General features: G+C 40.9%; 1 protein-coding gene across 1 annotated transcript; it reads right to left on the bottom strand.

The window, feature by feature from the left end:
* Positions 1-435: 435 nt before the first annotated feature.
* On the bottom strand, positions 436-9,722 carry LOC122767904 (kin of IRRE-like protein 3). The gene is made up of 8 exons (XM_044023474.1): positions 9,713-9,722; positions 9,389-9,489; positions 7,685-7,883; positions 5,473-5,580; positions 4,952-5,035; positions 4,621-4,730; positions 3,488-3,574; positions 436-911 (listed from the first exon to the last, which is right to left on the bottom strand). The coding sequence occupies exons 1-8, from the start codon at positions 9,720-9,722 to the stop codon at positions 450-452; spliced, it is 1,161 nt and encodes a 386-aa protein (XP_043879409.1). The 3' UTR covers positions 436-449.
* Positions 9,723-14,999: the final 5,277 nt, after the last annotated feature.

Genomic DNA, 14,999 nt, shown 5'->3' with positions numbered 1-14,999 from the left:
GAGTGCTTTCAACACTCGTTACCACAATCTCAGTTCTTCACAAGGCAAACGCTTCCTTTGCCAGAGAATTGATTGTCACACAAAGCCTTGTATTCCTGCCCTCCAATGTGATACCCATCCCACTGTCAAAACCACATCCTGAATGTAAAGATTCCAGGCTCATGTTCCCCTCTGTGTTGGCAAATAACTTCTCGGTGGCACAAATCCGACTATGGGTCTAAAAAAGAGGTGGCTGATGAGTTAAGCATGAAAAATATAAGGCTTCTGATTTACTTTTTTGGGGTCACACGACGTGTTAAAGCCAGTCCTGGCATCTGCAGGTGTCCGAAGAAAACACAGTAACACAGTTACTTTAGGAGTTCCTGGGAGCTCATTGTTTCACAGTTTTACAATCCTACTTCCTGTTGCATCAACCAACCCCAAAGGCCAACACCCTTCCTCCCGCTTGGTCAGACGTGGGTCTGCATGCGCTTCTGCAGTGGCCGCGTGAGGTCAGAGTTTTGCGATGAGGACTGGGAATAATGGGAGGAAGAGGAGGCTGACGCCTTGCTGTCTTTGTCGAACTGCACGTAGCCATCGGGCTTGCTATAGCTGCTGACGCTGCTGTCGCACTGCGTGTCGATGAAGGAGCTGGAATCGCTGAGCGAGCCGCGCTGGAACTCCCGCTCGCAGAGCTCGATGGAGCTGCTGCCCATGCCCAGCACGAAGCGCTGGCTGTAGTCATACAGGCGGTTGGGACCTGCTCCCAGAGTGGAATAGATGTTGGTGAAGGACATGCCTGTCGGTACTCTCTGCTTGCCCAGAGTACCTGTGTTGGTGGGATTCCTCACCTCGGTGGACTGGTTGCCCACCATGGTTGGCGTGTGGTGCTCCTTGAAAGTATTAACACTGTAGTAGCCATTTGTAGGATCCTATTCAAAACACACGAAAGAAACATTTCTGTTGTGAATATTTGTTTTATTTTATTTTTTTGTATTCTTGTAGCTATGAGGAACAGCAAGGTACAAGAGAATCTCTTTTTAATGTGTCTACTCAGAGCTCACCATAGCCAAGGTCAAACTAGCAGTAATTATGATTCAAATAGCTGAATAAATAAGGAATCAGACTGTCGATAGAAGGAGAGAGAAAAAAAAGTTCTAGGATTTAGTCAGCCCCCACACTGACCTTAAAGTCATGTTTCTTGATAATTAAGTGGGCCTCGATGATTCATAGTCTGGCATCCTACATGTCACTGCAAAGTTTACTCACATTCCAGCTTTAATTGGACCTCAACCGATTGTAATACTTGTTGTAATTTCATGTATGCACTGAAATGGCTTCTGAGGCTACAACTGTGCTAGGGTGCAGGCACTGTCTTGTTGCTAAGGGTCCAGTTAGGGGCATGTGTATGTGTTTGTGTTTTGTTTTTTTTCCCCATTTCCCCTTGAGAATGAGTATGAATGTCAATGTCAATGGCGGCAAATCCAAAGAGAAGAAATCTTATAATGAGGAAATGAGAGCAGGAACCTGAGTGGATCCTTGTTATGCTTGTCATTATCATACAACGTTTGCAATCTGGCCTTCATGTGTTTTCTCTCCCTCTCTGCTCTTGCCTCAAGCATGCTGTCATTAACTAGGATCAAAACATTCTGCCCGGGGGAAGCAGAGGTGCCGGTCAGCAGGCAAAACAGAACAGAAGCGCACTCCTGGGAGTGAATGCCACCATCCGTTTGGACAAGAGGACAAAATGGGACACAGTTTGCTTCTGTGGCTCTTACTGTCAAAGCTCCACCATTCAGCGACCTCGCACACGGTATAATCTTTGAATTATAAATGAAAAATACAGTACAGCATGTGGAAATTCATCCCCGGTATTGCCGAACGAGAATGCAGGTCAGAGGTAGAATAAACACCTACTGAGATAATCCTCTGTGCTTGATTTAATGGTGCATTTACATGAGAAGCACAAAGCGATAGTAAAGGCTCTTGCTGTGTATTTAAATAACTTGAGCAAATACTTCCATAAAAATATGTGGGGCAATTGTTGCCGGGAGGCTGTGTTAATGTATTATACGTTACGATGTTAGAATTTCTTTTGTACACACAATAGTATTACAGGAGCATTTTGAAAACGTGCGTAAAGATAATTTTATGTGTGGTATTTTTATTTGATTCGAAAGTTTTCCTCGTTCCTTCACTGGTGTCACAACAATGTTCATAATGAACACAAAGAAGCGAAGCTGGCCCAACTTTACAACACATTACACCACGGCGTTGTTAAAGAGGCCTTCATACAGGAACGTCTACAACCTGGCCAATCACACATGGATCATTTATTGCAGGAGTTACAAGCGGTAAAACGCTTTCATGTGAGAAGTGAAAGCAATGTGCCTCGTCTGCACGGGCTGATCCATTCACTGCGATGTAAATGGATGGATGGCCATAAACGGCACTTTTATTACATTCATTGAACACTTGCTCGGCTGAATAAGACACATTCGGTTGAATGTAACCACAATGACTTTTTACTCTTTTTTTTTTATAGGCACAGAACCAAACTGCACAAGAAATCCCCACGTCCCAGTATGTAGTGAACACACTGAACAAACTGTAGAGCAGATGTCATTAATCAAACAGTGGCGGTGTACCTGGGGTCACACTTCATGTGTCTAAATATTTCAATCTTATCTGCCACCAGGCGTGTTGGGAGCATTTCCTGTTAGTTCGGAATTCCCACCCCGTGCACATCACTGGAGTAATGTGGAGTTGATAGATTCAAAGGAAAACTTCCCTGATTTGCATTTAGCTTTGTATTTCCAGAATAGGGGTAGTATTTTTGAAAAAAAAATGCTTCCCAATCTCAGTTTCCCCTGGGTTGAGAAATGTGTTCATTCTTTTCTTTGCTACGTGACACTTGGTCCCGTTAGCATAACTGTTAGCAAAGATGGCGGACACTGTTTACATTCTGGGAATGAGGGAGGATCTGGAGGATCTGAGGGGAAAACTGAGGTTGGGAAGCACAATTTTTCTATTAATACAACGCTAAATGCAAATCGATGAAGTATTCCTTTAAGCTGCATTGTGTAAGCTGGTAGATTTCCAAACTGCAAGCGGTTAAAATGGTGCTGAGAGAGGAAAATCAGCTCATACAGTTAAATTCCCAGCACTCATTTCAGTCCTATAGTTCATAATCTATGTAATCCACATATCTACAGTACATGGTAGAAGTAACAACTGAAGTAACTTACATAATAGCTTAAGGGCCAAGCAGCCTGTGGTTTTTTTGAACCACTGTTGATGAGAGACTAATTAATAAAATCAGACCTCTATCAGGAGTCATTTTGCCTGTGGACTTTTCCTTTAGATAACCATGTGTAGCAGGAGAGGGATTAATGGTTTTTTCCTGCTATTTCAGTCCTATTTCAGACGTAAAGATCACCCTCTCCCAAATAACCACTTACACTTCGCCCACATTCACGCCTTCATGCAGTCATTTCATGAATCATACCTTAATGTGTTGATACTCCTTCTCTTCCTCTTGTAATACCTCCAGCTGCTTCAGAACAGATTCCTGCTGGAACTCCTCACGTTCGACCTGTGTAGAAATCAAGCAAAGTGTAATTAGGGTCTGTGTCTTATATGAGGCCGACATGTTTGTTAAAATGAGAGCAGGCAGGGGACACTAGTATGTCCACAACTGTATTTTCGCAAGATTTACATTTGCACGATAGCTAAACCCATTTCCTTGCCATCAAGTATCATCTGCAAGGGTTTCTGCAAGAAAATGTATTCCAATGCCTCAAACTCCTAATAAGCCCAGCCCTGCAGCGAACTGTATGGAATCCAAAACACTGGTGCACTTCCAAAGAGGAAATGTTTTTCCATGTGTCTACAAGGCATTGAGTTACAGAAGCACACCCACTGTAGGATTACCCAGTATACATCAGAATCTCCATAGTTACAATATGTTGTGGTCTGCTCTGGCAGCACAATGATAAATATAGCCCCTGTGCTTTGACTGCAGACACATATATATATATATATATATATATATATATATATATATATATATATATATATATATATATATATATATATACAATCTACATGTTTCTCTGTCCTTTCATTACTCATGAAGTAATTTATTCCACAGGGGAAAAAAAAAAAAAACAAAGCAAAAAATACAGTGCATTCTTTATTGTACTGTCAGCTTAAGAGGGGAAAGGCAAAAAATATATCAAACTAGGATTACCACCTCGCAGTTTGCCTCCACCAACCAGCGGAGCTGCAGTGTGAATACAACGGCTGCCAAGATTTGTAAACTATAAGATGTGGCTTTGAAGGAACAAAACAAAAGCTATTTATATTTTTGACATAATTAGCACATGCTTGTTCTGGCCAAAATATGTTCTATGGCATCTAGTTACAGTCACCTTTGAATAATAAACTCTATTTGCCCCTGAGTAAACAGGTTTGAGAACTTCTTGTTTAATCGCACATACGTATACAATACGTCGTACAGACAACCTGAAAACATGCCTCCTGCCACAGCTGTTGTCAGCACAGCAGAAACGCTTGGATTGGTCAGAAAAGAAAAAAGAAAAGAAATGGAAAGAAGTATATTGTGACACTCACACTCACCATCAGTTGCTTCATGGAGGTGTGTTCTTCATTCTCCCGTGCTGCATTGTGATCTTTGTGCACAATCTCGACGCGGATGTCATTTTTCGCCGACACGACTCCTTTCAGATCTGGCAAAAACAGACGACACATATCTCTCAATAAGTTGGATGAACGCCACTCTGAATTCTTTGACATTATCATTCCCCCCCCCCCAGTGCAGTCTGCAGACCCCCGCTTCCCCCAAAAACTATACAAAGCATTATTAACATTTATCCCGTCATGATCTCTTTCTGCATACTTATGCAGCCTTCCATGATGCGGATGATACTGTCATATAACAAAGTCTTACTTTCTGTCTTAATTTTGCTTGCAAGTTCTCTCTGGTGAGCACAGATGGAGACGGGCAGTGAGGGCATAACCAGGTGCGCTTCTTCTGTAGTATACAGACAATAGACATGCTGAGGGGACCAGTAGCACAGATTGGTTCTTGGAAAGAGACAATGGACTATCTCTAACCAGTCACTTGGTACATATGGCGAATGGGTGAACGTGATGCAGGTCGTAAATATCCTTAAAAATCGTATGCAGCCAGACTGGGATTGCATGAAATGAACCCTTATCACAATCTCTACCACAAAAACATGCCCCGTTCAACTAGGGATTTAATATTGAATTAAATGAATGAATTATGCTCCATCAGTTTCTCCTGTGACGGATCGGAGCAGCTGTTATTGTATTGCGATTATTTAGAGACGTTCCATATATAAAATGGAATATCCACAGTTGACTTGATGGACATGTTTTTGTGTGTTTGGGGACCGTACAGCACTTTGGTATACATGCTTCATAAAAAGGGAGGAGGAAACTTACTTCTCTGCGAGCGAGTGCAACAGAACGCCCCAACGGTGCCCATGAGAACAATAAGGGCCACAAAGGCTCCCACAGCAATGCCGATGATCACTGCCACCGGGAGAGACTCTGCAGGGGGAACAACGAGGAGACAATTTCTATACAGCCACACACCATAACCATAAGTAATTCAATTCAGTCTCATTCAGAAATTAAGAGACGCGACAAGCAAACAAACAAAAACGACGAATAAACAAGTCATCCCCATTTACATCTAAAATTTGTGAAATATAAAAAAAAAACACTAGCGCAACAAGGATAAACAAATCGAACAGGAGACGTCACATTAAAAGAAGTGCGCCCAAGGACGGGGAAAGCTAAGTGCAAATGCGTTCATTTAAAATGTAAACAAGTGTCTGTTGCAGTGTGGCAAATGAGTTCACACGCCGATGATTAAGTCTGTCACCTCCACACGAGTCTACCTGTGTGTCTTATTACAGCAGTGTTTTGTTTGCGTGTCTCAGGTGACATTCCCGGGCTGCATACAGAGTGCTGCGCGTTACGGAATATGGACCCAGAAAGCTCTGCAGACTCAGTGTGGGGGGGGAAAGTAAAGAAGCACCCACAAATACTTTCCTCCTAATACCCCTTGTCCTGACTCATGCAGAAAGCCTCTCTCTCTCTCTCTCTCTCTCTCTGTGTGTACTCAATTTTTCTTTTCTTGCATAAAAGCTGACCTGGTCAGGAAGAGTATTTCTCATGGAGACCAAAAAACCTAATCCTAATGAGGCAGAACTTCATTTCTGAAGAAATGGTTAAGTTGCGGATTGTGGTTGGGGTTTGGCATTAACTGGTTATGGTCTAGGTCAGGAAGTCAATGTGTGTGTGTGTGTGTGTTTCTGCTGCATCATCTGTTTCAGTGAACTGACCTCTTCTTGAACTGTGACTGTCCACCAGTCCGATGGCTTGTGCAGTAAAAGCACAACTTATTCCTTTCTAAAGTCCATTTGTTGCAGTACATTATGCACAAATGCCGTGGTCACTTTTTCTGTTTCCCACCACAAACACCCACAAGTCTTCTTGTCTGTCCATCTTTTCTGGCTTTTCCAGTCATGGAAGATATAATCCATTTAATCTCATTAGGTTAATTTGACATTAACCCTCAGCTTCAAGTCGGTACAGTAAATATAAACATGCATAATTGCCAGAGGAAAAAAAACATACCCTGAACTATATGTCCATGTAACAACTTGAAATTCAATTTAATGAAAACTAATTAACAAAGCTTTTGCTGTCAGTGCCAGATAAACATTTTCTAATATCATCTCATTACCCTACTGTCTAATAATTTTTAATATACACTCATTTTGACAAATAGAAGCATTTCACTAAGGGCTTTTATTTTTATTGAGTGGAGTGAAAGAGAGTGTGCATTTGTTCAAACATAATCATCATGTTTGTGTGTTTCTGCAATAAATATTGCACAACCACAACCAAAAGGAGATTAAACCTGCAGGCACACATCTATATGCTGCTCCAACATCGAAAGTGCTCATTAAAGTATGCTTTAATGAGGACCTGAGTTACCAGCCCACATTTATGACCTTCTCGCATTTTAGACAAATGCAAAACAACTGAGTGCTCTGCCTACACCATTAAAGCCTATTTAATGTCTTCATTGATCAATGTCACGTTCACAAAAGCAGCTTATAATTTATCATTTTCAATAAGTAAATGGAAAACAGCCTTCCCCAACAATGGAAGGGAAAAGTCAAGAATATAAAGTTGCAATTCTTGAACCTTAATGCTTCACTTTCACATAAAATCGGCAGTGGGCACAATATACGGCAGGTTCAGCGAGCAGTGAACACAAACTGGTCGGCGGTCATCGTCGCATGTAGTGTTCATCAAAAGCTTCAGAATGTAGGCCACACCGTGTAGATGTTTATTATTATGACATTCAAAGGAGCTGTTTTATCAAAGTAAGAATGTAAATCTTTGAAATGTGTCGCTTCTGTTCCTGTATCTTGATATGATTCATAGACTGAAATCACACTGCACTTACTTGCACGCACAAAAGCACATTTACCTACCAATACACTGATTCCAGTGTACAGAGTATACGTGGAAGGGCAAACACCGCGGCTCTTTCGCGGTCTACCGTCTTATCACAAGCCACAAAACCACCGTCACGTGATTTGAAGAAGAGAACCTGTCGAACCTTGGCTCCCACCTTGTTCCTTAAGGCGTATGATCTCGGTGTCGGAGCCGAAGCTGTTCCACGCGGTGCAGTTGTAGATGGTCTGGAAGTCAGCCGGCACGATGTTACTCATGGTCAGCGTTGAGATTACTCCTTCTTCTGTGGTGACCGTTTCTACAGTGTAGCGGCCAGATGTTCCCGACTCCAGCACGGTTTCCTTCCACGACCACGCCTGACGAGACACAAAAGACAAAGAGATGTGCTGAGTAATGCTTTTGACCACTAGAGATGCACTGCAGAGGACTGAGGTGACACAAAGGCAAAAGCTGGGGAAGATGTGGTGAAGGGCAGTTTTAAGACAGGCTTTGCTCGTTTACATGTCAATGTGTGTGACTGACACTTCTCACACTTTAATTAAATTTGAGCAAAAGCAACCCCTCCCTCCAAAGGAAAAACAAAACAAAAACAAAGCCCATACTGACTTTCAAATTTTCCCTTTAGTGCAAATCAATCTAATGATAAGCATCATTAATTTTCTTATTCATGTTCTTACTCGGCTTACAGTAAAGCACCGCGGTGTCTCGGTGAAGCTGCTCGCACGGCTGTAGATTCTTAGTCTTATGGGGTAAAATAGTTCAGTAAGCATTAAATATGCATACGAAGTGATAAAAGGTGCTTTTTTAGTAAACATAAAAGGTGCATTAAAAGCTCTTTTCATAGGCCACAGCTTTTGCCTTTGCTTTGTGGCTAAAATCTGTTCAAAATTAGTCCAAAATAAATTGCACAGTCTCTACACTTGCACTTTTTTGCGTATACTGTATTGATTGTTCATTTAGACCAAATGCTTGTACAATGCATACGTTCAAATTTACATCAAATGAATAGACATCTGTAATACATCTGCATGTGCTGGATTTATATATAGCATGTGCTACAGTATGATCATCTAATACATGCCACTTAGTGGCTGCATTTGTTTAAGGCATCTTATTAAACAGGTATTTTACGACTATAGGGAGAAAGACGTTGTTCCAATTTCAAGGCATAACTGAGCAAAGCCGTTCGACCGAAGATTAAAGGGTACTTACAGTTTAATACATTTTGCCTTGATTCGAGTCTTTTTTAATATAGAAATTTAATGTGTTGTAGAACTTGATTCCGAGAGTAGAAGTTGATTTTTATGGCTATGCAAATGAACTTGACACAATCACCTGTTATGGTGAATGGTTTCACTATTCTTCATTAAATACTAAGAAACCAGGATAAACAGGGCCCTGTAGTCTGGCCTCCACGGGCACACCTCTCAAATAAAGCTGATATTAATGATGTTGCTAATTAATTCTGGACATCAACATAATAAAAGCACGTTAGATGACAAAGTATGGCAATTAACCACATGCAGGTGCACACCTGCACACACACACACATGCATGGACACACACATATTAGTAATAAGCTCAAAGTGAGTGGGTTGTTTCATAAAAGGTCCATAAATTGTAATGGTATCAGCGCTAAGTGTGGTTAAATGGGAACCTAAGGGTTCATATACTGTAATTTTATAGTGACCTCTTTGTATGAAAACAACCAACGGACCAAATGCTACAAAATCTCCCAGCCTTTTAATTTGCTGTCTGTGTGAAATAAACAGATCAGGAGGGTTTATTCAAAGTATATATAATATTTTAATTTTTTATAATACAAAAAGATGGGGATCAGAGAAGATGATAGTGTACTCACAATCCGATCTGGTGGTGGTGTACTGCGAATGAAACACTTGATCTGCCCTTTCTCTCCATGCAAAGCTTGCTGAGTCTGTGTGCTGGAGATGGTCGGTGGTCCTGAAAGACAAAAGTAATACGAAAAAAAGTTTGAAGATGAGTCATAGAGACTGAAACATGATGATTAAATTCATTTTTTAGTTTCAGGTCATATGACAATTCTGTTCAATTGAGCTCTTGTGGTACATTATGTTGTAATCGCTCCCCTGTTCCATGCAGTAACACCTGAAGTGTTCGGTAATTCAGGTCTCTTGGGGAAAATTGTATTGCAGTGCAGTGTGACCATGCCTCATCCCTTGGTACAATCTCGTCAAGGACACACCAGGACTGAACGAAGGGCACGAGTGGGGGCTTGAACCTCATTCTGGATAAAGAAATTGTTGATTTATGGCTGGTTTGATTTCGCCCACTGAGATAAATGTGGCTGGAAAGAGCTGCAGCATTTCTTTGGAGTGTAATCAGGACTACACAGACGGAAAGAGAAAAATGCCATTGTGGGAAGATAATACCTTTGTCGTAGTTTTTCACCTCAATCAATTTGCTTGCAGCAGGTTCGACCCCTCAACCAGAATATCAGAAAATAACTGAAAAGCCTCAGTCGCGGCGACCAAAAAAAATGCACAAACCAAGACACAGCAATATGTTGTCCTTTATTGTTTATCCTTTTTTTTATATACAGTATATAACCAAATATTTTACAGCATCTGAAATGGCCTTTGAGCCAGCACGTGTTAAACCTTGGTCAGGCTACAAGATCTCATCTGACAAGGACAGCTCAGCTTAAACGACTGGTCTGCCTGCCATCTGGTCTGGGGGCTGTCCACACCAGGTGACACCGCTAATATCAAGACACATGACCCAGTTCTGTCTTTGCAGTGTATTTTCCCTTTGATTCTAAAGAGCGCACTGCTGTAAAGCATTGCCCGATATACATTTCTGTCAAATTACGGAGACCTGTGCAGTACCAGTTCAATACGTGGCTGTTGTTGTGGGTGTTTTTTTGTGTGTTTTCTTGGTTTGTGTGAGAGGGGGTGGAAGGAACGCGTCAGATTTATGTCAAAAGTCGCGAGAGCAGTAAAATGTGCTCACGAGCAAATAATACTATTGCACGTGCGCAGATATTAACATTGCACGCCCAATATAGGTTAAACGACCACAAGCAGTTCAGACAGCTGTGAGTGAGTGAAGTGCTAAATTATGATTGGTCACTTTCAGTGTGATCGCACCCAGTAAAAACTTCTTGTATTCGATTGACAGCTATCACGACAAGACATCCGGATCAGAGAGGAACCTGAAGCAGAGAATTTATGTTCATAAAATGGCTCTGACGAGAACTCATATTGAAGCATGTATTTGATGTTATTTTTAATTAAATAACCTTGCATATTGTTAATGTACTGAGTAGGAGGTTGTTATATCCGCGCGTGGAGTAAAATTGTCTCACGACTTTTGACAAAAGCACTTTACTGCTCTGAGAACAACCTTGTGTCTTCGTCAGCTCGACTTCGGTGACATCTCCCAGAAAGCCAGCAGAACATCTGAAAACATAAGCCATTACAAAGCACATGTTTGGCCTATCAAGGGTTTAATTTGCTGCAAATACTGGCTTAATGAGTTCATTTAAAATTCATTCTGGGTAATAAGGCTACCACGGTCAGGGACTGTGGTTGATTCAGTCAATGGAGAGAAAACATATGGATTTGTTTTGCCTGTCACCAATCTAACAGCTGAGGAATCAATACATCTTCACTCATCTAAGAGTTTTTGTCGTACGTAGTGACATAATCTCTCCTCGATCCTGCATGTGTTTACAAGCGAAGCTAAAAGCTAGGATTAATGCAGCACACAAGCAGAGGTTTTCATCTAGATATTTAATGCTACTTGGAAAAGGGCCTTTGAAAAGCAGTTTAAATCAAACATTAAGGTTAAGAATGTAGGTTTGAGGTTGTGGCAAGTGAGGCAGTTTCTTGATTAGTAAAACAACACCCTTCCCTGCCAACTTCCCTCACACTCCTGCTCTCTGCCATTTCTCTGACGATACATAATTGCAGTTTATTACCTGTCTCTTATTAAAATGAATTAGCATTTTAATGAGCGATTGCCAGATGGCGTCTTGGTGTGCTACAAGAGGATGCTGGAAAGCCGCTGCTGCAGAATGAATGGAGCAGCCAATTTAAGGAGAAAATTTAATGAAATTCCTTTCCTCTAGTTTTGCTGATTTGCCGACATGGAATAACGCTGTGAATGCAGCATGTACAGGGGGGTCAGCGCTTTAGTTCATAACAGGACGTGCGCATGTGTGATGTGTGCGTGTATTACCTTGTAATTACGAGATAAAATGATGTTGATGATTTATATGGGCTCGACATAACAACGCGATCGTGCACTTGCAGGCTGTAAAAGGCCAGTGACACTGGCTGGGGAGGACCTATGTTATGAATCAGAGCTGCAAATGAGGAATATAATTAAATCGCTTTATCTCAGTGGCGCGGCCCCGGGTTGAAAGTGCGTGTATTTGTGTATATAAGTACATGTGGGTAGAAGAGGTGGGTGGCATTACAACATCAATGTTAGCAGCAGGGGAGGTAATCAAAAATGTTGGGTGCAATGTTTAGCTCATTTATTTGAGTAGGTGTCAACTCTGCAGTGGACATTGCAGTCTGATTACACAATGTAAGTGTGGGTGTCAAAAGGCCAGGGCTCACATTTCCATTCTAAACTGAGGCATCTGCTTTGAGCGAAGGTTTGACATTTCCTGGCCACCACGAACCTGCTCTCTTGATTTATAAGTTTTCTCTGTGCCATAAAAAGGAGCTGAAAACAGCTGCGGGGCACGGAAGAAAAATGTCTTGTATTGTCACTTTTGGCCAAACTCTTTCTCTGAGAGAAATCCACGGAACAGAGACACTGTCTGTTCTTGTTGTGAATGTGTCGACAAGTTAAATAAACAAAGAAATGCAATTAAAGGTAAAGAGGACCATATATATATATATATATATATATATATATATATATATATATATGATGTGTTCATAAGAGAGAAGAGCCACCTGAAACAATATGGTTAATGGTGCTCTTTCTTGTTATCAGTACACTGCTGCAGCCACTTGCACATACAGTATGTGTTAGTGCAAGACTGGGCGAGAATGATTGCATCTTATGTTAGGGTAATGTACCGGCTATTTTATTTCAGACACTATATCACATTAGCAGTGATGGTGTCTGAGTGGATGAGGAGGTGTTATCATGAATAATTTTTATCTTCATCCCTAACTGGCCAATGGAGGAAGCCATTACATTTAACATCCACACAAACACACACTTTACTACCCTGAATACTTTACCTCATGTGCCTGCTTTGGCTCAGTCCATCATTACCGCAGGGACCAGACGGTATTTTCTCACCATCAAATGTCAGACATGGTTTTGCCTACATTCTATTGTAGAATGCATCGACAGTAACAAGTTTGCAACTTCTGACAGAAAACACAATTTCAGAATGACAATGAGACATGACTTCATGTCCTCGAAGGTCAGCCTAATTTAGGACGCAAAAACAATAAATCACAGACTGCCAAGGAAAATATACAGAATGTGTGAAAGTTAGAAATATAATGTTCACTGAGCAGGTAACTTCTCATCTTAATGTCTGAGCTGTGAGTTTCTATGGCTAGTTAACTTCAAGCTGGCATTACTCCAATGATTATTATTGATGTAAAATGATGTTTGATGTGCTAACTATGTTTTTTTCTCGACTCCCTTTCCATTTCACTGAATGTGCTTAAGAAACATTTTCAACCATCATCCCGCCCCGTGGTCAACAACTGAAAAAAAGAAAACTCGGGGAGCTGTTGATCTCAAAGCACACATACGCCTCTAAATGAATTATTCTGCTAGAAAACCTTGCTGCACAACGAGCTATTTAAAAATAGTGAGGGAATACATTAAGCACATTTAAAATAATAAAAAAAAAAAAAACACTTGATGAATTATGTCTGAGCAGAGCAGAGTCAGTTAATGTGACAGGTACTCATAACAGCAAAAGTGAGTTCAAAGTCTCCCAGAAAGTCTAACAGATCATATCTTGCTATACTTACATTTAATTGGTCAGATGCATTTTGCTGCATCTTAAATGTAGTTTCCCCCTCATTAATTTGCACTTTCCTTTCTTATACAATGTCATTACTAGTATAAAGAAGACTGGAATGCTAATTAGCCACGTACATAAAAGCTGCCTGGAAAGAGAAACGGCAGAGAGAAAAAAGATCTATAACAACCAGTGCTCTGTGGGATATTGGCGTTTTCCTCCATCCCTCCCTTTTCCTATTGTGGAAATGGGTTTTCTCTCCTCAGGCTGCCCAAGTACTGTGTGTGTCATTATATATATATCTATATATCTATAGATATATATATATATACACACATTGCTTTGCCCAAAGACATATACACGCTCACAAAGGGTGACTGGACAGACGGACTCACACATGTTGGTATATTAATTAATATGTATTACATCTATTTATGGTCCTTGTGCATACACAAGCTAAATCCTTTCAAGCATGTCGGATAAATCCTCTCAATTCCAACTTTTGCAGGACTGTGTAAAAAAAAAAGAAGAAGATGCCATGCATATATATTTGTATGGTATATAAATAATCACGCGCATGGATTTCCACAGTCCCTCCCCCCCACTCCCCCCTTTACATGAAGCCACTTGACAGATATGATGCAAATAAGATGCTGAGGAGCTTTGCATTCGGAAAATGTTTGACTAGGGGAAGGCACTATGTAGCCATTAGTGATTTAAACACAAACTGTCTCCCCTGCTAGCTGTTTGATTATAATTAAATTACATTCTTCCCCAGGGAAGGTAGGAAGCCTCATGTCTATGTGGTATACCACAGTGGGAGCCGGTGACACACAACGGCAGCGAGGAGCGAGACGGAAGAATGACAAATTATGAACACATGTAATTTAAATGATGTGCATTAAGGAATTGTGAGATCACTGCAGGGAAAATAAACAGCAGAGAAACACTCAAATGTGCAGCAGACAGTGTAAAATCATGATTAATCTAAATATGCACAGCGTTGCCTGAAATGTTACAGTATCGAAGTCATGGCCTATTAAAAGCCGCGCTTCTGTTATGCTATATATTCATTGACATAATCATTTGAGTTCTGCTGACTGCGAGTGAAGTTTCGCCTTGAGGCTGGTGAAGAGCACTCTGGCTTATAGGACAGTGTTGGATCTTTGAGTCCTTGCCCACTCACGCCGCCACTTTACCCGCCGGGTTTGCACTTTCACAAGTCCGACAATCTGATTTCGCCTGAAAGACTGCAGTAAGATATCTCTCATGTCTGTTTAAATAAATTAAATTTATGATAATGGTAAAATAAAGACGACATTTGAATGTCAAATAACAATTCAGGCAAAGATGTGTTGCAAAAGAGAGGAGGAAAAATATAAAAACATTACAAATGACTAGAAGTCATCCCGGACTCACATGAATTACTTCTGCAGAGACAAAGCAAAGATGCTAGAGTTGTGTGGCGTTATAACCTTATTAA

This window comes from Solea senegalensis, linkage group LG4 (genome assembly GCF_019176455.1).
Source record: "Solea senegalensis isolate Sse05_10M linkage group LG4, IFAPA_SoseM_1, whole genome shotgun sequence".
NCBI classification, from domain to species: Eukaryota; Metazoa; Chordata; class Actinopteri; order Pleuronectiformes; family Soleidae; genus Solea; species Solea senegalensis.
This window is presented reverse-complemented; position numbering and strand designations above follow the sequence as displayed.